Source organism: Gopherus evgoodei, chromosome 7 (assembly GCF_007399415.2).
Source record: "Gopherus evgoodei ecotype Sinaloan lineage chromosome 7, rGopEvg1_v1.p, whole genome shotgun sequence".
Taxonomy (NCBI): domain Eukaryota; kingdom Metazoa; phylum Chordata; order Testudines; family Testudinidae; genus Gopherus; species Gopherus evgoodei.
In genome coordinates this window covers 66,346,080-66,372,906 of record NC_044328.1, presented here as the reverse complement: position 1 = coordinate 66,372,906, position 26,827 = coordinate 66,346,080, and the positions used below count along the sequence as shown (strand labels likewise).

At 39.7% G+C, this 26,827-nt stretch overlaps 1 protein-coding gene across 1 annotated transcript in view; it reads left to right on the top strand.

Annotated features, from left to right (window-relative positions):
• The window catches only part of ADK (adenosine kinase), a 637,433-nt gene that overhangs the window by 474,266 nt on the left and 136,340 nt on the right, over positions 1 to 26,827 (top strand). Inside the window, exon 8 of the mRNA XM_030569565.1 lies at positions 13,129 to 13,164. Coding sequence (XP_030425425.1) covers positions 13,129 to 13,164 — 36 coding nt within the window. The remainder of the gene's footprint in view (positions 1 to 13,128; positions 13,165 to 26,827) is intronic.

Below are 26,827 nucleotides of genomic sequence, written 5' to 3'. Positions count from 1 at the left end.
GAGAGAGATCATTTCCATTTTTAAATAGTTGGGATGTTCTCAGCTGCTATGGTGTTGGGGACATGTAAGTACATAGAGAGACTGAAGGAACCATTAAATCCAAAGCTAATCTAAAAATTTTAATTTCAGTTTGAAGAGGATTTATAGTCTTTCAGTTATCATATCACCTAGTGGGGATAAATCTGGAACAGTGTAAGCATGTTATCTATATATATTCTGAAGTACTAATCTGTAAATCCCAGTAAATAAAGACAAAAAAGAAAATGGCAATAGTATGACAGAGTTTAAAATAAATGGAAGATTTTAAATATAGCGGGGAAAAAACTGAAATGATGATTGGTTCAAACTTGTAGTGCTGGATCAAATCTGTTATCTGATATTATCATAGGTGACAGGCAAGCTGAAGATATATGTACCAAAATGTCAGAAAAATGTTCTCTGTGAATGTGTTACACTGCTACAAAGAAAGTGATGCAATTGACAGTTTCAAACAAATAGTGTTCCTGCAGTTGTTTCCTTACTTCGTAGAGGTTTAGTGGTCAGCGTCTGTAATATTGCCAGTCCTGGTCACATCAGAAAATTAGATAGTTTAATTTGGACTTAACCCAAGTCTCCCTCTTCATAGCACATCTGTGCCGATAACTACATCATTCTTATATTTTTATATGAATTGAGCCTAAATCTTTCATTTTCATCCTAAAGTTAAAAGTTAACCACATAGATTTACAATCTGTGGAATCACTTAGTGCAATATTCATATTCATTAAACTGTAGGAAAATATATTTGAACGTTAACATTTTTATGACTAGGTAACACATGAGATGGTATTTTTAACAGAAAATGTAAACTAGTCAATTAAAAGTTTAAAACTATATTAACAAAGCCATTTATAGTTATAATTAGGTTATCACGATCTAAGCTTAATGTTGTTTTAACCTAGTGGTCTTTAACAGTAGTCCATAGAGAACCAGTGGTCTGTAGTGGTCAGCAGAATAAAATATTTTTTGTAAGAAAGATCTGATCTTTCTCCTAGGAAATGGTCTAGAGAATGAAAATCCACTGATTTAACCAGTAAGAATTTAGTGGAGGGGATATGGGCATGAAAATAAAGGTAAAGAATACATCCCATAGGAAAGGGATCTGGTGCCCTCATATAAAATTACCTGAAGTTCTCACTTTGTTTAGCTATAAGAAACACTCTGCATTTGGAAAACTAAAGAAAAGGATATCAAATGTTATCAAGGCACTGACATGCAGAAACACTTATGTCATATATATTTATTCATGTTGCCATATCTTTAAAAAAATCCAGTACACCTCTGAGCAGAGTTCCTGAAAAGATCACACCAGGTGCAGGAAAACACATTGCATGAAATCATCAATATGACGCACTTCAAGACTATGTGCCTGTAACTACCTATATCTTTGATAAATTGTACAAATTTTGTTTGCCATGTAAATTACATTATCAAGTATTAGGTGAAACATCACATGCTTATTCATACAGGAAAGTAATTTTAATATGGTTCAGTTTTATTAAAACCTACAAGAAGTTAATTAGTAACTATACTTTTTTTCCTTCAGGCAGTGATTCCGATTTTTTGCCTTTTACAGTTTACAATTTGGTTTTACTGACGAGAGATGTGCCTTCAAATTAGAAAGGGCATGGTGAGAAGTATCTTCATTTCCTTTTCATTTTAGGAATGCTGAACCCCATTCTTTCCCTGAAAATATCCTATTTTTGTATTTGAGAGCAGAAAACCAGCTGGCAAAATAGACATCTTTTTACCTAAGCCAATTTTTCAAAAGAATAATTAAATTCAAATCATGTGAGAAGGTGACTGGGTGTCTGAAGAAATCAGTAATGAGATACAGAGCTTTTGTTTCTTGTTCAAATCTGTCTATGGTTGGTAGGAACTTAAGGTATATCTATACTGCAATTTGAAACCCACGGCTGGCCCATGTCAGATGACTCAGGCAGAGCCGAGTCCAGCTTTTCTGCCGCCCCAAGCTGCAAAACAAACAAAACAAAACAAACAAGACGAGCTGTGGCACTTTGGCGGCAGCTCAATCGAGCTGCTTCTTCAGCGGCGGGTCCTCTCTCTTTCCTCTTCCACGGCAATTTGGCAGCAGCTCAAAGAGGAAGAGAAGGAATGAGGGACCGGCTGCCAAATTTCCACCAAAGACCCAGACGTCCCCCCCCGATACCGGACGGAATGCCTCCCCTTTGAGTTGGCCGCCTCAAGCACCTGCTTGCTACGCTGGTGCCTGAAGCCAGCCCTGAACTCAGGCAACCAGGGCTTGGGCTGTAGGGTTGTTTAATTTCGATGTAGACTTCCTAGCTCAGGCTGCAGTCTGAACTTTGGGACCCTCCCCCTTGCAGGATCCTGGGTTACAGCTCAAGTCCAAACATCAACGCTGCAGTTAAACTGCTCTGCAGCCCAAGCATGGTGAGCCCCAGTTAGCTGGGGCCAACCGCAGGTTTTTAATTGCAGTATAGACATAATCTTACTGGCTAGGTGAAATAAATCTGTAGACCAAGTCCAGTTCCTATCAAAAACCATAAAGAATCCCCTATATTTTTTTCACCTTTAGTAATACTTGTGGATATTGTCATTTGGGTTTGAACTCAGGCTAAGCCTATCCCCCTTTCCATCTACAAGCATATTGCCCTAACCCAGGGCTCAGACGCAGCATCCCAGGGATCCACGGGGTGAAGGGTCCAAGCCTCAGTCAAGCTGGAACCCAGGGTTCAAGCCCTATTGCTTTGCAATGTAGATGCAGCCCCGCTGGACTTGTGCTCTGGGAGTTGACCAAAAGTATCCCACAGGCCAACTGTCTTTGTCCTCTGAACAATCAAGTTTCATGGACAATCAAGTTCTCCCACATTGCACCATGATCAAAGGGATAGAGTGGCCCCATTTTGGGAGGGCGCTATGAAGTCTGGGCTATGGGTGGTTAGACTCAGGGCCACATAATACAGTGCAGACCCTGGAGCCCCAAGTTGGGACCCATGGTTCATCAGTTCCTAACCTGGGGTTCCAAAATGAGTGTAGAGGCTCATGCCTTAAGTTAACAAACCTAGGGTCTGCTAAGTCGAGTTCTACTAATATGGGGCTTAAATTGCAGTGTAGACACATACCCTATGTGTCTAGCACAACTGTAGTAGCCGCAACTGTAAAGTGCAACAGAAGCCATGACATTTAAGTGGGGTTTTCAGAGAGAGCTACAAAAATGTACAGACTAAGTTAACAGGCACTGGCATAACAAATTCTCTATAATAACTGAATTCAAACTTTTAAAAGGTAAATCAGTACTATTAATATCAGTAAAAAGTTAGGACTGTTGCTGACAGAGGGCGGTCAATTTTATTTTTTTGGTAGGAGTTAGCCAAGCAGTTAAGCCTAGCACAGGAAGAGAGTTATGTGATCATTCACTCCCTGTTCTTTATAGGGTCCTGACTCGATAGCCATTAGTTATAATCCTAAATGGCCACACATGACATCATACAAACAATGTATATCAAGCATCTTGCTTTACTGCTAAAAATCTATTAACCTTTTAGCTGTTCAGTGGGCAATATGTGATCTGCAAGTCCTGCTACATCACAGCAATTTTAGAACTACCTAATCATTCTCCTCAGCTAAGATTGCTGTGATTTGAGGCCAGTGATTTCAGGCCAGTTTGAGTGCCTGCAATCACAGAAAGACTTGTTGAAAGTGATGTAGTCCTTTATTTCTGTTTGTCGTCCCTCAGCCAGGAAATAATACAGGAGGTTTCAGATTACAGACTGAGAAAATCCGAGGGCCAGCATTATAGATTTCAAATCCTGGACATCTTCTTTTTTATACATTTATTAATTCCTTATCTCCCCTCACACCGTATCTACTTGATTTTAACATACCGGTGTTTGTTTCCATACCAGTATTTTTCCCCCTTTTGCCTTTATTTTTAATTAGAGGCAAATGCATTCATATAGACCAAGGGACAATTTAGGGTGATGTGGTGTAGCTAATTTGATACCAGAAGCATACAAGTTGAGATACAGTGAAGAGAGGCATAAATAGTGCTGTTCCTTAGATTGGGATGTAAAGTGGAAATATAAGTAACAGCTCTTTATTCATCATAAAATTTCAAAATGGCTCAGAAGTGTATCACTATTGCAGCTGTTTCAGACCCTGTAATGGCAGTAAGTCTTTGACTCTGAGTGACTTTTTTTATTATTATTATTTATTATTTTACCAGAAGATTCTGGCGGCAACTACAATTCTAGTAATAACCTGAATAAGAAAACAGTTGATAATGATGTATAGGTAATAAAGATGCTTGAGCCTTGACCCAAGGCTGATATGGGAAACAAAGTTTTAATTATTTTCTAAATGGGCCCTCACAAATAACTCTCTCCAGTAGAACACCACGAAATAACGTGCACATTGCAGCTCTTATCCCACATAGTGTTTTCACATGTTCTATAAACTGTTTTTTTCTTTCCCCCCATTTGTCAAAACCCATGTACTTTATGAATTGGTCACTTTCTGTAGCAGCACTGGGACCATTTGAGACAACAATATAGGGCATAATGTGCATCGTTACTAGCCTCTATGAACTAAGATAACTTTGGGATCTGACACTGCTCACAGGAAAGGTAAAAGTTTTCAGTATTTCATCTAGTTAATGCCAGATGTGCTTTATTCTGTAATAAATAGTGGTGGATATGCACTTTTCACAGATTACAGTGATGATTCTCAGGCTTTGTGCAGGGGCTGCCCAGTCTGTGACCAGTTTTTATTGATCCCTTGTCTGAAAATGTGAGCAGTTGTATGCTCCTGACTAGGCTGAGTAGAGAAATCTTTTAGATGAATCTCATGTTTGTCAAGGGGCAAAATATTGAAGCATTGCATTCCCAGGAAGCATCTCCAAGTATGGATCAAACTTTACCAACTGTATGATAATTTTACCAGATACATATTTGCTTCAGACAGGGCCTGCTCTAGGTTTTTTGTCACTCCAAGCAAAAAATTAACTGTCTCCACCTCAGCTCTGGGCTCTCCCCACATCAGTGCCCTCCCCACCTGCACCCCCTGCAGCCATAGCCCTTGGCTATTCCCCCCCCCCCACCGCCCTTGCGCTGGGCTCTCCTCGTCCCCCCTACCCACTCGTACCCCCTGCTGCCCCAACCCTGGGCTCCCCCACACCCGTGCTGACTCCGCCCAGTCTGGCACTGGCCGGTTTAGGGTAAGCAGCGGGGCTTCTAGGCCACGCCTCAGCCCAGGGGCTCTCCAGCCAGGGCTCCTGTCTCCAGGACTGGCTGGGACCCAGGAGGGCTTAGCCAGGGGACCGCCCCGGCAGGCGGCTGAGGAGCCAGGGCAGGGTAGCCCCAGAGGGAGTGGAGCCCCGGAGAGCAGGATGCGGGCCTGCATGGCAGTGCCTCACCCTCTGTCCTGCTGCTTCTGGCCGCTTTTCTCAGCCCCGGTTGCAGCGCTTGGGGACGGCCGCCCTGTGGCACCTGCAGGCAGCTCTGTGTGCCCTGCAGGGCAGCCCCCAGCCTGAGTGTCCCATGCTTGGAGCCTGCCCGCCCAGCCACAGGAGGGGGCGCTGCTTCCCCAACGCACAAACCGCAGCGGCTCCAGGCTGCCCCCTGTGCACGGCGCGTTGCTGCTGCCAGGGCCAGTTCTAGGCTTTTGCTGCCCAAAGCAAACAAAAATGTCCGGATACTGCCCCTGAAAATGTGCCGCCCCAAGCACCTGCTTGGTTTGCTGGTGCCTAGAGCCGGCCCTGGCTTCAGAAATATCTTTGATGTTTCCCTTTCTTTCTTTCCTTCCCTGCTCCCCATCTCTCTCTTTCTAAAGCAATTTAAAAAAATTCTGGAACAATAATTCTTTGCTGCTGAGTTCTGAGTACCCTTTATAAATGGACAGTTTTTATAAAGGTTTAGGAGGATATTTGTTTTGATACAATGAAATGTGGTACTGTTTGACCTAAAAGGAATGTCTCCCTAAATCAAATCGCAACTGAGTAAAAGTCTATGTAGAATAGACCAGTGTTTTGTGCTGTAAATATTGGTAATTGCATTAAACCAGATTGATGTGAAAATACATGTTCTTGTCACTATTCACAACAAGCTTACTGCTGCCATTAAAGAAAGTATATAGAGGCAGGTCCTTACGTCATGTAAACTGTAATAGCTCCACCGAAGTGAATAGAATTATGACAGTTTACACCCAACTGAGGATCTGCCACATAAACTGTACATCTATCCTTTTTTAAATGTCAGGGTGCCATGTGGACAATTCATAGAATTCTTGTTTTAAAAAATCTATACAGATGCCAAGTCATGACAATGTTCATCTTAATTGTGCTAATATCATTAGTATACTTTAAATCCATTTTTATTTGAAATATCCACTACAATTCAGTATTATCTACCTTCCTTAATCAAACATAAATGATCTTAAACATATATCTACTTGCTTATACTTCTTGCTATTACTCAGTCATGGCATCACTCCTAACTACATGATGTAAGGTTAATCGTGGCTCTTGCATCTTATTAATTCATCATATTAAGGTATGTGGTTTGCTGTTACTTCTCATTTGAGAGCAGGCTAGGTAATAAAATGAAGCATCATACCTATTATATGTAGCACGTTATAACGAATGCAGTGAAGTGAGTTGTAAGGACAGGTCATATTATGAAACCTTTTATGTGCTGCATAGAATAGTGAAGGTTTGTACAAGAAAACATCTGCAAAGTATGTCATGGAGTTGGTGATGTATGTAGGATGCCTTTGTTATATTCCAAAACTTAGCAACCAGGAAGTTGTTGTCCTTTCTATGCATTAAGACAGATGCCATTTCTAGGATCATATTTAATAGTGTGACCAGGTCTGCAGTTGAAAGAGTGGAAAATGTGGCACAGCTTACTGAAGCATTTAATAAAAAAATTCACTCCCTACTCAAAGACAAGTTTAACTCACACAATGTTGAATCTGTTACAAGAGAGGCACATGTAAGGGACTCTTGGTGCTCTTGATACTAATATTCTTAGAGATCAGGTTTCTACATAAGTGTGAGGAACGTTACCACCTTCCATAAAGGGGGAAAAAAGTCTTCAACAAAAAGGTGCTTGATTTTCAGAAGTGCTGAGCACCCAGATATCCCACTGAAGTCAAAAGGAGCCAGCACCTTTGAAGTCTGCAATAACACACAGGGAGCAGCCATCCGGATTGCAAACCTGGAAGCAGAGAGTTTATTTGTTTGTAGCTTGCTTTAGTTCATGGAGTGAAGAAAGAGAAAGCAATGCTGTGTGCAATTAAGCATTAATCCATGTGGAAGGGGACTACTAGGAAAGATCAGAGAATGATGTAGGAGAGAAGGAGGTGGGCTGTTTTTTCCCTAGTTTACAACATCCAGGAGGAACAAATCTTTCTACACTCATTCTTGAATAGAGCTACATGTCTGACACCTCTGTGATGCATTGTGACCAAAGCGTATTCAAATGTTTTTTATTTCTTCTATTTATTTATTTTTTAAAAAACAATTTACATGGACGCTGGGCAAAATATGATGAGTTATGTCATGGATATACTTTTTAACCACTCATCTCAAAGGCAGTGTGTCATTTATACAGTAAACTTAGATTATCTGAACCATGTCTATCCGAAAAAAACCCTCATAGAAAATCCAACCTCCAAAGTGCATCATTTATGTTAAAAACTCTCTCTCTTAACTGCATCCTTATTTATCTATATTACTTTCTTGTCCTCCATTCCATTTAGATAATTAGAGTTTCTTTAGTAAAACTTTAGGCTACTACCATTTCATTATGGCAAACAAGGTGAGATGTAGAAAAACAAGAGAAAATTCAAAGAAGACAAAGTTATACAAAGATTAGAGGAGAATTAGTAGGAGAGACTGAGAAGACTAAATGATTGTAGTGTAGAAAAAAGAGAAGTCTCTGAGGAGGTAATCATAGTCTTTAATACCCTCAAGGAAATAATATAAATGAAAGAAAAAAGTAATTCACAACTCTCGGAAGCTGATAGTGCAAGGAGCAATAGCCTGAAGGTAAGGAAGGGAAAGTTTTGATTTTAGAAATTTTTAAAAGAAAGAGCAATTTGGCCGTGCAATAGATTGCTTGAGGATATGGTAGAGACATCATTCAAGAAGTGGTTACATGAGATATTAGTGGGAGTAAAATAGTGAATGGAGGGTACCACTTATAAAACTGTCAGCAAATGGGGGCAGAAAATGCTGTGACCATGGCCTGGGCTTCCATGGTGGGTATGCAGACTTATAGGTGTGGCAATGAGAACTCCCTGATAAATAGTCAATATGCCCCTTTTCCTACCATGCTAAATTTATGAGAGAAACGTAGCAAAAAGTGACTGGGTTTTATGGTGTTCAGTGAGATATTCCTTCCTTTAAGAAGGATTTTGGGGAAAGGGTAGGTTGTGCATTTGCTATCTTATATAATTATTGAAAACGCATTCATGTGCGAGGTTATTGTTGTTTTCCTGCTGTTTTATGATTTATTTATGGCATAGTGTTGGTTTTAGCAACAAAATGCAAATTTGATTTACTGTGATTTTTTTTGCGGGCTTTAAAGTCAAAATGCATAATGTAGATAATACCATTGCTTGCACCTTTTGGAAGGTCTGTCAGTTGATTTCAGCAATACATAGTTTTAAATGCTGTTGAAGAGAATTGTGTGTGTTTTATATTGGCCTAAATTAATTAAATTTAATCCAGCATGCATTTTGTTACTGTTTTGGGTATAATTTAGTCAAGCCACCATATAACCTTGGTACCAATAAAAGAAGAACTCAATATGCCAAGAAAATTTAATATGTAGTTTACCTAGTGTTTGTTATGGCAAAGAGAACATACAGTCGTTGATGGTTGAACCATCTAGCTCTGTAATGATAACATTCTTGCTGAATGGGGTTAAATACCCATAACAAAGTAGAGGTTAATGAATCCTGTGTTTGGAGGATATTTTTCTGTTTACTTATAAACAAATAGTTTTAGATTATTGGTTATAAGAGGCTTCAGAATTAGTTTCAGTCCAGATTACAGACAGCTTCTCTTAATAAAAGCTAGGAAGCTAACAGCAATAAAATGTATGCAAACTTGTAAATTGTTTTGAGCTAGCAAAAGAGATGTTGTATAATAGCAGTGGTAGGGACTAAAGGAAGTTGTCTTTTTATTGTATCTCTTTAGTTTATCTCCCTTTCCTGTGTAAACTGTTTAGTGTTTATTTTAGTGATAGTGTTACTAAAGTTAAACGACCCTGTACACACAGTTTTACAGTGTACCACTATTGGAATTTAGTATAGCTGGAATTTCCATGTACCACTAAGGAATGTTGTTCCCAACTTGATGATGAATTATTGTTACACCATTTCTATTTCTAGTTTGAGCTATCCAGTAACAAATCTGCTGTGATAGGCAATACAAAGATGGTATAGATGAGAGTATGATGATTATAAATATATATCATAGTTTGAGCACACAATGGGGCTTTTATAAAAGTAAGTGTTGTGTTGTAAAAATATGAGTTAGTGAAAGTTTATCAAAAGTGGAAAAAAAACTATCCAGCCTCCTAAGAAAATTCTGTTCTGTTGCTGTTTTGCTTTATGTTGTCGCATGTCATGCATGAATGAAAATGCTGCATTCTCTGGGGAGCAGTAAAGTCTCTGTGTAGGTTGTTTACTTCCTTAATCCCTCCTTCTTTGTGACTCCTGATGTCAGATATAAAATGGAAAGCTTGTAAATATAGTGATTATCATACTGATTATCACCTGCATTAGAGAACGCCCTGACTGGCTATCATAAACCTAGCAGACTCCACATGTTACAGCCACTCTAAGGTTAGATTTTAACCTAACTACTTTATTAGAGATGTGAAGCTCAGTATAAGGCACCCTGAGGCAGCACAGATGGGGACTGCTAGTTTCCTCTTTCACTCTTTCTGTGAATAGAAACTAAAGATTGTCCAGCTATACTAAAAGAACAACAAGAGACACTTGATATGGTTTTAATCAGGCTACAACTTTATTGTTGGATGTCTGGGACTACAGTTACAGTGCAGGTAACTCCATGGTCATTTCAATAGCTATCCGGGGCTTCCACCAACCCCCGTCTTTTCCATCTGGGTCTCCCAGCCAACCAATTGCTAGAACCTTACCTTCCTACCACCTCAAATGAGAGTTAAGGTGGGCTATCAGGAAAGGGGGTTGGATCCCTGCCATGCCAGGCATAAGAGCCCGAACCTCCCTCCTATTCTGCTCCTTGAACAAACATCTCCTTTTAAAGTCCTTTATCAAGCCATTTCTCTGGTCACTGTAGCCCTTCCCCATGGCGTACCTGCAGGGGACATTCACCTCAAACTTACAGAATGAGCTGCAACATCATAGCCTAGCTCCCTTCCTACTCCCTGTAACAAAGCCCCCCGGAAGGCAAAAAAAACCCGCTTTACCTAGGCCAGTCTGGTGGTGAGGGAAAAATTCCTTCCCAGCTCCTCTTAGAAAGGAGCAACTAGTGTGATGCTCACAGCAAGTCCTGACCAAACCTAATATTTTCCACCTCAAGGGGAGGAAGTGTGAGTGCTGCTCCGCCTGGTCTGGGGAAAGGGGGCTTCTGCCACTGGGCTTGCCCCTTTTCAACTCCCCAGCCCTTCCAGTCCCTGAGGGTGAGTCAATATCACCACATTGACCCACTCCCCCTTTTGTAGCAGCTTCTGAGCCCCTCTCCACATTCCACTCCTAAAGCACTATCCCCTTCCCCCGGAAAGACAGACAATGCCTCTTCCTCCTCTCCCCCTCCCCCCAAGGTGAAATGGGATCATCTTCCGCACTTTTGTTTAGTTACTTTACTTTGAAATGTCCCTGGTATTTGAGACCTGCCTAATATTCTCACTCTTCTGCAAACCCAATCTGCAAATCTTCAATATTGTGTTTTGAGCTTTACTATTTTCTGTACTATGAGGGCTTTAAGGTTAAAGTTATTTTTAAATGAGTGTGAAAGTTTATAGGGAGTTGTAGGTGTTGAGCATATCTCAGGATCAAGTCCACAGTTCTTGAGACAAACAACTTGTTTTGATGGTTTTGTTGCTTGGAGGCTAGGTGGTCAGAGAAAAACAAACACTGCTGTTGCTCTGTGGTGCTTTCAAAAATCTTTAGATCTAAGGTCCATTATAGGAAAATCTGTGGTTATATAACCTAACTACCGTCACTTATGTAGCTGTAGGGATAGCAGACCAGCATAAAAGACGAAGCTGTAAGAGAGAAAATCAGAAGACAAGATACGTTTAAAGTGTTTAAGTGCTTACACATTTTTGTGCCTGGGCCAGAGCTTTCAAACTGCATGTTATATGAGAATGCCCAATTCTAGAAAATTAAGATGAATTTCCTTAAAGTCTCTCTCCCATACAAGGAAATAAAAACTGTTAACTGGAATAATTTGCATTTCATAGATGTAAGAGTGTACTGGTATCCACTTTTCTGTCCAAACAATAGTTTAACACAGATGTTAATGTCTTGTTGCTCTGAGGCCTTTTTTAAAGCCCCTCGGGATAGATCAGTATAACTTCCTAGTTCAATTTGATAACTAAAAACCAAGGTTAAAAATGTAATCTGGCTACAATACATGATTTTTAGTTCGTTTTCATATTCTCTGTGCAGCTCATCACTCCTCTATTTTTCTCATTTTGCTTTTCCTGTGTCCCAGTCCCATCTAAGCCTTTCCTGATTGTATTGCAGTTCATTGTATGTGTATCACTTTATAGTGGAGGCTTGCAGACTCCTTTTTTCATATGAGCATAGGTTTTGTTAATGACATGCTGGTTTAGGAAACACTGCATGGTATCTTTGAACCCTACACTCTTCCTTGACAGCCTGGCTAGCAAATGTCATTGACTATGTGATATACAAGAAGGAATTCTATTGTAAGTAAATTGTCAAAGTGGCTAACCTTGCCTGCACCCAATTGTCAGGACCATGATTCAGTTTTTCTGTCAACATCAGCTCAGACTAACCTGGGCAGCCTTATATTTCTGCAGTGAGCAGTCCGAGGAGTTGTGCTTTTCAGCTTATCACATTTTGTTAACCTGACCTTACTGTTGTAATCAACTGCATCCTCTTCAAGTTCTTAAATTGTCCAAAAAAAAAAAATGGCAGATTATATAGGTTCACAAAGGTGTATTTTTCCCTCGCCAGTGTACTGCTTAAAAGTGAAGCATTACCAAAAGCTGTCTTAGAGATATTGATAGTATGTCTAGGCACACTGCCTTAAATGGTTTGGTATGGTAGTTGTTTTAGTTTAGTTGGATCATTTTGCTACTCCAGCTCAAGACCCATCCATCTATTAATATCACTTGGCAAAGTTAATTTGGAAGAAGGCAAGTTAAGGTGTAAAGACTCTTGACAATTGTCTGCAATATTTGCTTATGCTAAGGTGAAAAGTGGATAGGAAAATAACATTGTTATCATCCTCTATGTCTCTGCTTTCATTGAAAAAGAAATATATGACTGGAGCAATTAACATAAGTAAGAAACAAGGACATTGTGGTTCCCTGATGTTTTTTCTGCTCTTTGAGGAAAGGAACATAGTTACAGTTCCTGACGCTGTGATTAAGACATCAGAGTATTTAAAAATGATCATGTGATTCTGCCACAAAGATTTGATCTCATTTTGTTTAAATAATATCTAATCTTTTTAATGCACAGTAAATGACAAATGATTTTTTAAAGGCTTAATGCTCTATATTTCCTGAAGTCTAATAGACAAATAAGGACATGATGCTTTTTAATTAAGAATGTATCTTAAAGCCATATGCCCGGTTGGTTGTTAAAGTTACTATAACCAGAAGTAAATTTGCCAACTTGGAGAAAAACATACATTGCATCTTCTTCATTTGAACTTGTGAAATCCGTTTAATATCTGCTGTCTTGCTGGGAATGGGGCATGGGGAGCCTTTTAGTGCAAGTATCAAAATTGAGCAACTGTATATGGATATATTGAGATAATTGTGTAAATGGAAGACTGCCTGAATGAGTTTCAAAATGTGTTGTTTCTTCATTTTCTACCACTTTATAATTAACTGTTCTTTGTTTTTATTATTTCAGGAAGCTGCCACTTTTGCCAGAGAGCAAGGCTTTGAGGTGAGTTAACCCACAATTGCACACTAAACAGATCCTAAAGGTTTTTTTCTTGCTGATAATGAAGTTCTTTTGGACAGTGATTGATGTGCTATTATACTCTCCAAGCCTCGCAGTGGTTGCCATGGAAACTTGGCAGTCGTCATGGTTTCTTTGTTCTGCCAGCTCAGTGTTATGACGCACTCTGCTAGGTCTGCACCCAACATCGCCTACAGATGTTATTTATTGAATTTTGAAAAGCCTCTTGGGAAGCCGAGAGGTTGGGCACGGTTTCAAGCTGCCTCTGCAGATATGGGATCTGTCAGTTTGTTCAGTTAAAAAGCTACCTCATTAGCTGCATTACACTCCATAAGGATTCGCTACTAAAGCAGTGGTGAAGCAAGACTAAATAGTGAAATATAACACCGTTTAAATAACTTAAACCCTGCCACATGCGGATTATCATTATGCAAATGAATTTTAGAAAGGTTGTAAATAAAATGGTTAAGAACTGATTAATGTGAACCCTGCTTCTACAAACAGCCTCTTTTGGAAGGGTGGTGTAAATTTTTGTTTTCACATGCACACAAGTTGGTTTTCCATCTGTGTTCTCCAAAATGTATAATCCGTCACTTAACACTCTCTTTTTTGAAGTAGACACTGTTGAATTTACAGAGATTTTTCAGAGCTTTTGATTTCAACTTTATCACCTTGATGTATTTATTGAATGACTAAGCTTTTTTATAGTTTCTCACTGGCTAAATTCAAATACAGTAGCTTGATTGGGAGAGTTATTAGCTATAGGACTATGGTACATCTCCAAATGTGCAGTTCTTAAACACTATAATTATTGTGACAACAACTGTACTAATTTTACTGATAGTTAAGTGATCCTACTGAAATGTAAATTGCAGCACAGAGCACATGTAAATCCCTTTCAGCACTTTTTAATGGGAATCAGACCCACTTAAAGTAATATGTTCTCAGTGCAAATGTATAGCTAGAACTTTGACTCTTCAGCTTCAATTTGCATTAATAAGAGCAGCACAGTTAGGACCCCACCGGTTAATTTGAGAATATGCGACTTTTATGTGGGTCTGATTATGTACAAAGAAGAGGGACAGTTTTATGTTTTGTTCCCCAATTTAGTTTTCTTTAGGATCATTCACTAGCAGGTAGATCAGTGTTTGGATATTAAAACTGTGGGCTGTCCCATTTCAATGTGTGTCATAAATTCATGCAGTTGCTTTGTAGAAATCTAGGCATTTTATCACTGTCAGTTTTCATTTGTATAATCTGTATTGTAGCATAAAAATACATTTTCCATTTATTCTGTCAATAAAATGAATTTTTCAGATGCTTCCAAGTATCACATGTAGTGTAACAGATTATTGGGACCCAGTAGTAGCTAGACAAAAAAGGAGAAAGTAGTATATTAAGCCTACCCATTATATATTTTTATTGCCACCTTGAGCTAAAGATTTGAACGTGCCTGGTTTAAATTCAATCCTAGTTACAAACCACTTTTGCTGTGTCCACTAACCACCATCATATTAACCTTTCCATTAGTGTTTGCTTAGAGATTCTAGCATAGTTCTTTTCTGAACATCCTAAATCTGCTACATTTGATTAGAGCACATCGGTAAAGTGCACAGTGATTATGATCTTATCTCTTATTACCCCATGCTTGGCAATAACTAACATGTCAAGTTTGCTGACAGTTGTATATAAAATTTGATAAGTGTCCGCTCTATTGTTTTCCCTTCTGGTTTGAAAACAAAATCCCAGCACCAAAAAGGGACATCAAGGGAAGGTAGAATAACCTCCATTAGATGTATCATAAATAGTAAAACTTAATGCCTATGTCAGAAACAAACTGGAAAAAGCTGAGCCAAGCCACTGCTATTTGAGAATGTTTTCAGAGCTTGCTTTGGACAGCACAGAGTAATTTGGAAATGCCTACTGGAGGGTTTTGTACTTCTGTGAATAAAGCACAGTGTAACTAACCAGACTTAAAAACAAGTGTAATGTAAAAACAAATGGATAGACTAGCTGCCTGTTCATAAGCATACCAGAATGTGTGGAGAAATGACCATTGTTTAGGCATAAGGAAAGGTCACTCCTGAGTCAAGTATTATAAATTTTGTATATTTTTTTTAAGAAGAACTTAATTTCTCAAATGGATACAGTGATTTGCAGTAAGAAGAGACAGCTTGAAGATTACTGGAGAGTAAGGGCTTGTCTACATCAGAAAGTTGCAGCGCTGGTGAGGGAGTTACAGCGCTGCAACTTAGGAGGTGTACACATCTGCAGGGCACCACCAGCGCTGCAACTCCCTGTTTGCAGCGCTGGCCGTACTCCCGTTTTGTCTCGGGTGTAGAGGATCCAGCGTGGTGATCCAGCGCTGGTAATCAAGTATAGACACTTACCAGCGCTTTCTTGACCTCCGTGGAATAAGCAGGTATCCCAGCATCACCGAGGAAGCCTCTGGTAATCAAACTGGTCTCCTTCCCCAGCTTGCTCTTGCGTTCCCCGAACCCCGAGCAAGCAGGTCTCCTTCCCTGAGGTTTGCTGGGTGGTTCCGGGAACGCGAGAGCAACCCGCGGCGAAGCTGGTCTCCTTCCCCGGTTTGCTATCGCGTTCCCCGAACAAGCAGGTCTCCTTCCCTACGGTTTGCAGGGTGGTTCGGGGAACGCGAGAGCAAACCGCGGCGAAGCTGGGCTCCTTCCCCGGTTTGCTCTCTCGTTCCCGGAACCCCGAGCAAGCAGGTCTCCTTCCCTGCGGTTTGCAGGGTGGTTCGGGGAACGCGAGAGCAAACCGCGGCGAAGCTGGTCTCCTTTCCCGGTTTGCTCTCTCGTTCCCCAACCCCCGAGCAAGCAGGTCTCCTTCCCTGCGGTTTGCAGGGTGGTTCGGGAACGCGAGAGCAAACCGCGGCGAAGCTGGTCTCCTTTCCCGGTTTGCTCTCGCGTTCCCCGAACCCCCCTTGAAGCCGCCCAACAGCGCTGCAGTGTGGCCACATCTAACACCACTTGCAGCGCTGGTTGCTGTAAGTGTGGCCACTCTGCAGCGCGGCCCTATACAGCTGTACTAATACAGCTGTAACAACCAGCACTGCAAAATTTTAGATGTAGACATGGCCTAAGATAAGAAGTGGAGTTGGGCAGAGCAAAACAGAGTATTTTTCAAGTAGATAAAGGACTATTAGAATCATAGAAATGTAGGACTAAATGGGACCTCAGAAAGGCATCAGGTCCAGCACCCCTGTGCTGTTGCAGGGCCAAGTAAACCTAGACCATCCCTGACATGTGCTTGTCCAAACAGTTTTTAAAACCTTCAGTGATGGGGTTTCCACAGCCTCCCTTGGTAGCCTGTTCCAGAGCTTAACTACCTTTGTAGTTAGAAAGTTTTTCGTAATATACAACCTAATCTCCCTTGCTGCAGATTAAGCCCATTACTTCTTATCCTACCTCAGTGGACATGGAGAACAATTGATCACATTATTCTTTATAGTATCTGTCAACATATTTATCAGGTCCTCCCTCAGTCTTCTTTTCTTAAGATTAAACATGCCAATTTTTTTTAACCTTTCCTCAGAGGACCAGTTTTCTAAACTTTTTGTTATTTTTGTTGCTCTCTCTGGACTCTCACCTATTTGTCCACATCTTTCCTAAATTGTGGCACCCAGAGTGAGACACAGTACTCCAGCTGAGGCCTCACCAGTGCCAAGTAGAGTGGGACAGTTGCTTCCTATATCTTATATTCAGCACTCCTGTTAGCACCCCCCGCTCCCCCCCAAAAAATATTAGCCTTTTTCACAACTGCATCAGATTTTTGACTCAGTTTGTGATCCATTTGTAACCCCAGATCCTGTTCAGCAGTACTACCCTGTAGCTTGTTATTTCCCATTTTGTAGTTGTGCATTTGATTTTCTTTCCTAAGTGAAGTGCTTTGCACTTATCGTCTCTGAATTTCATCTTGTTCAGCATTTCTCAAACTGGGGTCCACAGACCCTGCTGATCAGCTCCTCCCCCTCTCTCCCACTGCCTCTTGCACATGGCGGAACAGCTGTTCACCAGCATGCAGAAGGTGCTGGAAAGGAGGGTGAGGAACGGGGGTGGGGCATTCTCAGGGGAGGGGGGCAGAAGGAGGCAGGGAAGAGGAGGAGAAGGGCGGAGCAGGGTGGAAAGAGGTGGGGGTGGGACTTGGGGAAGGAGTGGAGGGTCTGGGGCTGAGCAGGGGGGCTTGCAGGTCCATGAAAAAAATCTAAAATCAAAATGGGGTCCTCGGGTTGCTAAAGTTTGAGAACTGCTAATCTGGTTGATTTCAGACAAGTTTTTCAATTTGTCAGGGTTATTTTGAATTATTATCCTGTCCTCCAAAGTGCTTGCAACCCTTACGGTCTTCGTGTCCTCAGCAAATTTTATATGCATGCTCTCCACTCTATTATCCAAATCATTAATGAAAATACTGAATAGCACCAGATCTAGGCCTGACACCTGAGGGACCCCACTAGATGCACTCTGCCAGTTTGACAGCTAACCATTGATAAATACTCTGGTCTTTCAACCAATTGTGCACCCATCTTATAGTAATTTCTTCTAGACCACATTTCTTAGTTTGCTTTTGAGAATGTCATGTGGGACTCAGTCAAAAACCTTCCCAAAATCAAGATATATCACATCTACTGCTTCCCCCTTATCCACTAGACCATTAACTCTGTCAAAAAAGAAATATAGATTATTTGACATAATTTTTTTGAGGAATGCATGCTAGCTATTCCTTATAACCTACTACCGTCCAGGTGCTTACAAGTTGATTGTTTAATAATTTGTGCCAGGTATCAAATTAGGATGGCTGGTCTATAGTTCCCTGAGTCCTCTTTGTTCCACCTTTTAAAGATAGATACTATGTTTGCTCTTCTTCGGTCTTCTGGGACCTCACCCATCCCCCAGGAAAACAGAGTAGCTAGTGATTCTGAGATTTCTTCAGCTAGTTCCTTATGTACCTTCTGATGAATTTCATCAGGAGCTGCCAACTTAAATACATCTAATTTATCTAAATATTATTTAACCTGTTCTTTCCCTATTTTGGCTTACATTCTTTCCCCTTGTTAATATTAATTAACCTTTTAGTAAAGACTGAAGCAAAATAGGCATTAAGCAGTGCAGCTTTCTTGATGTCAGTTATCTCCTTCCCTACTAAGTAGAGGACCTACCCTGTGCGCTGTCTTTCTCTTGCTCCTAATATATTAAAAAAACTTCTTATTGCCTTTTATGTCCCTTGCTAGGCGTAACTCATTTTGTGCCTTAGCTTTCTGATTTTGTTCCTACATGCTTCGTTCCTATATATTGTTGAGTACTTGATTTAAATGACAGTCCTGCTAAGACTTAAAATTAAGATACTTTATTTAAAAGTTTCACAAGGGTGATTTAGCACTGGAAATGAGTTATAACTAGAGTTTTTGTCATATCACTGCATTTTTAGCTGCAAATTGTTAAAGCAGCTTTATACTTTTAGGACTTGTATTAGACAAAATGCTTCTTTAAATATATATTCAATTGCATGTCTGTAAAGATTTTAAAGGACTAGGTTTAAAGAAAGAGAAAACACAATTTAGTCAGTTTCAATAAATTATACTTTTACATGGAAATATCCGGTTGCTTTGTGCCAGAGATAGAGGAAGATCTTTAGCTCTGTGATAAAAATCACAAAAATGCTGCTAAGAAAGATCACATTTGAAGGACTCTTTGGATGTACTCCAGCTCCAGTTCATTGAGTTAAGTGGTCTTCTGTCTCACTTGAAGGAAATATCAATGAGTTTTCATCCACCAATGCATTCTAAGGCTACCATTTCCTGCCTTTATCTCCTGCCCCACATTCAGCTATATTAACTGTAGGTGGAACTTGACCTCTAATGTATGGCTTCCTCCAGTAGCACATCAATACCTGCTTACTGCATGAATTTTTGTTGAGTGCACTGCTAAATGAGTAGTGTGTACTCCTTTGAAGTCAATGCTTCATCCGCAGCAATGCGTTACAAGGTGTGCATAGCCACAAGTTCTTGTCCCAAGCTTACTCTCAGGCCTGGTTCTACATGAAGTAGTATAAGGTACTGCTTCCAAGAAACCTGCCTTGCAATAGATCGGTTTTCAAGTAAGTTAAATGGAGAATTAGAATGTTATACCAGGCTTTGTGGGTTAGTCTTGTGTAATGGCTGATACTTTCTGCTAATTTTATCTAGGGATTTAGGAAGTACCATTTTACCATCATAGAAAACTTAGGGCTCAGTTCTAATCTTAAAGCTATATGTGAAAAGCATATATAGTAAAATAGGATAATATGTGTAACAGGGAAGCCACCTCCTGAGCTCCCCTTTTGACCTGAAGTCACTCTGCTGGACCCTGCCTCCGTTTCCCGTCTTTGGGGTCTATGAATAACTCCACACAGTCTGTCTGATCCAGTAACATTATCACAAAGTTCCAAAAAAACAAATACCCAAACTCTTCTACCCAGCCTAAGCTGGGCACAGGCTTTCTACCTCGAGGGACTCCCTTTCTGCTCTGAGCATATGGAGAAGATACATGACTTGGCCTGCTTTCTTTGCCGTCTGAAATGAAAGACAAAAGATCCACAACTCCTTTCCCTGGGCACCACCGCAGGAGGCTCTCTTACCCTGCAGCTTTGGTCTGCAGTTGCCCCAGTGACTGATCACACGCCTCTGTTTCCTTTCCAGAGTCCTGATTTAGTCATGACTCGCTTCAATCTTTCTACTTGACTAATCAAATTAGTTATTTCACAGTTGGGCTGGGACCTTTATAAGGGCCATAAGGACTAGTAGCCGCCTTCACACACAACTGTTGATCTCTTAGAATACTGCAAACCTCAAAAAAAAATCCCAAACCATTACTTTAGATGTATTGGACCAAATTCAGCCTTGATGTTTGTGGGCACAACTCCATTAATTTCAATGGATTTAAGCCTGCTTAAGCCAGGTCTGAACTAGTCCCATTATATTTAATGTACATATATTCAGGGATAAAGAATTGGAGGCTTTCTTTGACCAACTGTGGGAGGTTTCAACTCAATGTACCTGTTATTCAGCATATCTGACATATGTTTCTGAAGTGCAGTATGTTCTCCTTACTTGATTAAGTAAATGAAGCCTGTGAGCCTCCTCAGATGCCTTATTCAATAGGGAACTGCCTGCCCTGTGTGATTTTTATATCTCCCTAGCTAAGTCAGAGCCAAATCCAAATGTAAAATCCAGCATTTGGAGGCATCATGTGGATTATGACACTCTTTTGGATACCTTGGGACGATAAAGCAATGATATGTTTGCACTCACCCTATATGTAAGGGAGTAAGGGATTCAGAACAGTGCTCTGGATAAGAATTCAAATATAATCCAATGCAAAGTACCAGTAAAAGTAGGAAATAATCTTTTTACAGGTATTTCAAAATAATATGTATGGAATAATTTTGCTGAATAGAAATTACTTATACAAACTTGAAGGAAGGTACCATCTTAGAGGGACTTGAAAGGAATGCCTCAGCTGAAACCCTCACTTATCATTTGTCTTTCACATCACTGAACCACGTGACACAAAATACCACAACCGCACTTCAAAATATAGCAGTGTATAATGGTCAGACTAAGCTAGACTATGGAGAGGTGAAAGGACTTTCCCACATTAAAATTACAAGCATCTTCTGTTATAAGGCCCCATTTTAGTTCCCCTCTCATTCCCAATAACTTTGGTGTGGAAAATTAATTTGGCCTGAAAATTAACTGGTTTATTCTCAAGGAAAAAGATAATGTCCAATTTTATTCAAAGGTTGCAGAAGCAGTTACAGGACACTAATTACCCTGGTTTGAAATTCTGACTTTTGTACAATGTTTTTTTGTTTCTGTGTAACTCAAAGACAGCTTATTACTCCTATTTCTAGCTTCCCATATAGTTAGATCTACTTGAAAACTTGTGTTTTATCTTACTGTCTTTAATTTCCTCCTTTACCTTCATCCTCAACTAATCTTTTTTCCCTGGGTCCTTCCTCTCTGCTTTCAAGGACACCCTTGTAATCTCTCACCCTGAAGAAATTCTCTCTTGATCACACCATTTTCTCAAACTAGCCAGTCATTCTCATTTCCTTTGGCTCTAAAGTCTGAGCAAGTTCATTTATTCCAAATGTGTTCAAATTCTCTGAATCCTTCATCCTCTTTACTATGAGCTCTCTAACGATTGTCACTAGGGGCCACCTCCTAGTTAAATCTAATAGCCTCTTTTCTAGCTTTATTTTCCTTGAGCTCTCTGATGCTTTTTCTCTCCTCTTTCGTGGCTCTCTTCATGATCTCTAAAGGTTCAGGATTTAGATAAAAACTAGTAGTTTGGATACTTGTCTCAACCAATGTAGGCCTGCTATTCTCTGGCCCCAAACATCTCCTATCCACCATTTACTGTTATCTTCTTAAGGAGAGGTACATAGCATCTTTACAGGAGAAGAGCAGGCCCAGTTCCTTCTCTGGCATCTTCATGGTTCATCTCATCCTTCTTTTCCTGGAGAATAGTGCAGTGTGGTCTTTCTGTCTTCCTCCCCTCAACCAGGAGAGATGTGGGACTCCTCCCATTTGTTTTTCTGGTAGGGAAGTTTATCTTTCAGTCTCTGTGTTCCCTTTTCACAATGTCCCTGCATGTCACCATGCATCTCTCCTCTCGTTGAGTTAGGCCAACCACCACCTCTTTTCTCTCCATATTTATCTTTTATACATTAAGAGGAGCTGGCAGGGCAAAGCAGCCACTGCTTGTCTGGTTGCCTTCTTACTGCCTCATATGCTTTCTGCTCTGGATCATTTTGGATACTCCAGCACAGCAGCTATTGTAAGAAGTTTGGGGAGCAAAAGCAGCTAAAACCTTCCACCCACTCAGGATGGCATAGTCTACTAGTAAGAGGCCATTTTAAAAATTATGTAACCTTCCTGGGACATTGACAGGGACTATAAACATCCAGAACTAGATTTCAAAAACAGGGTAGCCCTGACCAAAATAATGCAGTTGACAAGTATGTAGTAGTAATTTTAGTTATGATCCTGGTCTCAATTTTGCCCACAACAATCATCTAGGAAGTTAGTTCTGAATTAGAAAGCCAGGACAAGACATATGATAACACCTGCAAAAACTCAGACTGTTATATAGTCGTGTAAGCATAAATGGTAAAACAGAATGGAAACTATCAGCCTGCCCTCTCCCGCTTCCCCCCACTCCCCACCCCCAGTAAGGGAATCAAAATCTGGCCTAAAATTATTTAGGCTACTCAATACTAAGAGACTAAACAGACTTGTTTAGCCAACAAAAAAGGTTGAGGGGAGATATGATTTCTCTCTATAATAATCAAGCGATAATACCCGGAGGGAGAGAGTCATTTAAGTTAAGCACCATGTGGACAAGAACAAGTGGATATAAATTGGCCGTCAACAAGTTTAGCTCAAAATTAGAAATTAGTTTCTAACCATCAGAGGAGTGAAGTTCTGGAACAGCCTTCCAAGGGAAACAGTGGGACAAAAACCTAACTGGCTTCAAGACTGAACTTGATAAGTTTATGGAGGGGGTGGTATGGTGAGACTGCCTACATTGTCATGTAGCTGATCTATGATTGCTAGCAGCAAATATTTCCAATGCCTGGTGATGGGACGGGCTCCGAGGTACTACTGAGTTGTTTCCCAGATGTTTGGCTGCTGAGTCTTCCACATGCTCAGGGTCTAACTGATCGCCATATTTGGGGTCAGGAAGGAATTTTTCCCTGGGTCAGATTGGCAGACAATTAGTGTAAATGGTAGAGTCTCTGTAACTTGGAGTCTTAGACCATGAATTGAGAACGTAGTCACTCAAACAGAGGGTAGGGTCTGTTACAGGAGTGGGTGGTGAGGTTCTTTGCCTGTGACATAGAGGAGTGGGTGACGTAAGAAATGGGTGGGTGAGGTTCTGTGGCCTGTGATTAGTAGAGCTCAGACTAGATGATCATGATGATCCTTTCTGCCTTAAAGTCTTTGAGTCCTAAGGATATAGACAACTTTGAAGAATCTAACAAATCTGAGTGAAATTAAATTCATTATTGATGTACAAGATATGAACATAGTAAGTTATAATTTGAACTACTCGTGCATTGCTAGATTCTAAATTAACTGTAACCACTCAAGTAAAAGTCTTGAGGGAGCCACTGTGGACAGCTCTATGAAAACTGCTGCTCAATATACAGTGGTAGTTTAAAATAAATAAATTAAAAGATAGAATAAAGAATGGGGCAGAAAATGATACTGAAAATATTATAATGATATTACATTAACAAACAGTCTACCCTCACCAAACTTTGGGAGTTAAATTCTAGTCACTTCCATATAAAGGCAGATAAGAAAGCCTGAGACTGTTTAGTTTAGCGAGGATATAAATAGGTTTTTGGCAGAATTCCGTTTTTATTTTCTTATCATTTTAATGGCTAATATTGATTAGTTTAAGCGTTGTTTTTTTTTCTTAATTAAAATTTTCACAATTGCTTTAAATTTTAGGGCTTCAAGCATTTTTTTAATTTTTATCAATTTAAATTTTCACAGTTGCTGAAAATTATTTGGAGGGATTGTCAGATAGTATTGTTGATATTCAAAAACTTAAAGCTTTATAAATGTTAAAATACAAATTGTCAACATCACATGTCAAAATACAAAGTACATAAGAACGACCATAAGGTCAACCAGTGGTCCATCTAGCGTAGTGTCCTGGCTTCTGAAAGCAGCCAGTGCCAGGTGAGTCAGAGAAAATGAACAGAACAGGCAATCATTAAGTGATTCATCCCCTATGATCCACTCCCAACTTCTGGCAATCAGAGGCTAGGGACACCAAGAGCATGTATCCTTGACCATTTTGGCTAATACCCCATTGATGGATCTATCCTTCATTAACTCATCTATTTTTTTTGAAGTCCGTTATAGTTTTTGTCCTTCTTCTGGCAATGAGTTCCACAGGTGACTGTGCATTGTGTGAAGAAGTACTTCCTTTGTTTGTTTTAAACCTGCTGCCTATTAATTTGTTGCGTTATCCCCGGTGCTTGAGTTATGTGAAGTAAATAACACTTCCTTATTTACTTTCTCCATATCATTCATGATTTTATAATAAATATACTGTATAGTATTAGTATACCCTTAACCAAACTCTAATAAGTTCTAAAGCAGCATTTTTCTTACTTTGCCTACCTGTAATTTCTATTATTATTAATGGCAATATCTTTTCATTGGTTTGTATGTGTCAAAGTTAGAATCAGGACTCACAGTTTGTCAGACCACTCTGTTTTATTAGCGCAGCGCTCCGCCAGTAACACCCAGATAATGTGAGCACCATGCAGACACAAACTATCTTATTTATACAGATAAAAGGGCGAGCACTTAACAAGATAACAAAGGAAGCAGAATCTGATAAGTTTACCTGGGCTAGGCATGCATATCTTATTTCCTTACTAACTATTACCGATCCTCTGTTAATGTTTCGCCATTAGCACCCTTGTTTATGCCTAATGTTTCTTTCCTGGCACCTGTATTTCAACATTTCTTATTTCTGCTTAAAGGTACATGCAACATTTCTTTAATCCATTCTTATTTTTACAATTTAATTCATTCTACTTTCACATATGTGTATGGTGAAATTGACATTTCCGATAGAAATTTAATCCTTGCATACCTAGATATAAATAAGAAGAGAGATAATGAATGGCACAGAGAAAGCATGTTCGTTTTGTTATGATGCTCTCATAATTTAGATACAAGTGGCATTCTGTGAAATTGAAAGGCAACATATTTTGTAACTGATGAAAGGAAATACTTTTAACACATTAACTGGTGGAATTCATTGACTTAGAATATCTTTGAGACCAAAAGCTCAGTACTATAGCATTAAAAAAATTTAGACCGTTATGTGGATAATGAGAACATTTACATTAGATAAGATTTTAAAAAATAGGAATAGAAACTCTTGTGCTTCAGCCCGTAGGACAACCGCCAACAGATGGGATTAGGAAGGATTCCTAAAGGCTGGTCATTCCATAATTGTCAGTTACTGGGTTTCTTGCATCTAAGTGAAGCATTTTATACTGGCCACTATCAGAGATAGGATACTGGAATGGATGGACCAGTAGTCTGATTCAATTTGGCAATTTCTATGTTCCTACATATACAATATGGTGTGGAGATTTTAGTCCCTTGAAAGTGTTTAGAGAAACAGCAAGAGCCTGATTCTCCTTGAAGTGCGCTGGTATAAATCAGCCGTAATTCCACTGAATCAGTGCTGTTACACCAGTAAAACCGCTGTATGTTGGAAGAGGATCAAGCCCTGAGCTTTTCTGAGTTATTCTCTTTCTCATTATATTTAATTTTATGGAGGATAAGGTTAGAATTTAGCCAAAGCACGGAAAATCAATAGAAATTGCCAATCAAGAAATGCTGTGTAATTCTTTCATTAGGCTCTGCATTATAGCATTGGTATAGCTCCAGTATCGCTTCCAAGATTATAGCCAATGGCCTCTTGATACTACATAAACCTTTAAGAGAATGAAGTATTCTTCCTCTTAAAAATCTTTCTCAACAGATAGTACAGTCTATTTTATTATCTAATCGTAAGAGGATAATCTTTGATCTGCTAATAAATCCTAATGTTTTCACATCTCTGCTGTCCTGGTTACAAGAATTTTTTCTCTTTCTATTAATAGACGGAAGATATTAAAGAGATAGCCCAGAAGACACAAGCCCTGCCAAAGGTGAACCCTAACAGGCAACGAATTGTAGTCTTCACCCAAGGGAAAGAGGACCTATAATGGCTACAGGTACCTTTTTTAAGCTGTATTGTTAATAAGAGATATATATGTATTAAAACATGTATTAGTTTTACAATTAATCACTGTCAAATTGTATCAAAGTACTTGTCTTTCCCTGGTTTTATCTTAATGAATGTTTCTCATATTTTTAACCTCTGAATTGTCCTAACTGTCAGAAGTTATTATTTCACAGGAATGTCTAACAGCTTAGTTATGGATATCTTAAGTAACTTTTATAACATAGATCTAAAACATTTCTCCAATTGGTTTTACTCTGCTTTTTATGACTTCAGATTTATCTGCAGAGACATCTTTGCTGCAACAAGAACATGCTATACTTGTTGGGAACAGCTGCTGCAACAGTACAGTACATTTAAGCAATTGTGAAAAAGAAGTGAAATCCAGCACTAAGTGAATTTCTAGTCTCTTGCTTGAACAGAAAGTCTCACTTCTAGCTTTTCTCAGCTGCCTGCTCTTCCATTCTCAAAGGAATAGGTGGAAAAAGGTGTTCTAGCTGGGAGATGAGTGGCTTCTGCTGTTTGAAATAATGATATGGAACACCCAATTAAGCATTACAAACATAACTGCCTGCCTTTTAGCAGCGCTTTAATTGTCCACCTATACTTCCTAGATTAAATAATACAATTACTGCCACATGCTATTGCAAGTCATTTTAGTCATTAGTTCCTGCACAAGGTAAGATATTAATTAAGGGCCTGGTTCTCTTAGATATTGAATGCCTCCTGTGAAGCTAGGACTGCAGGATCGGGCTCCAAGTAATATGTCACTACCTTACAGCTTGTTCTTAGGATAAATCTAAATTATTTCTGTTTTTAGA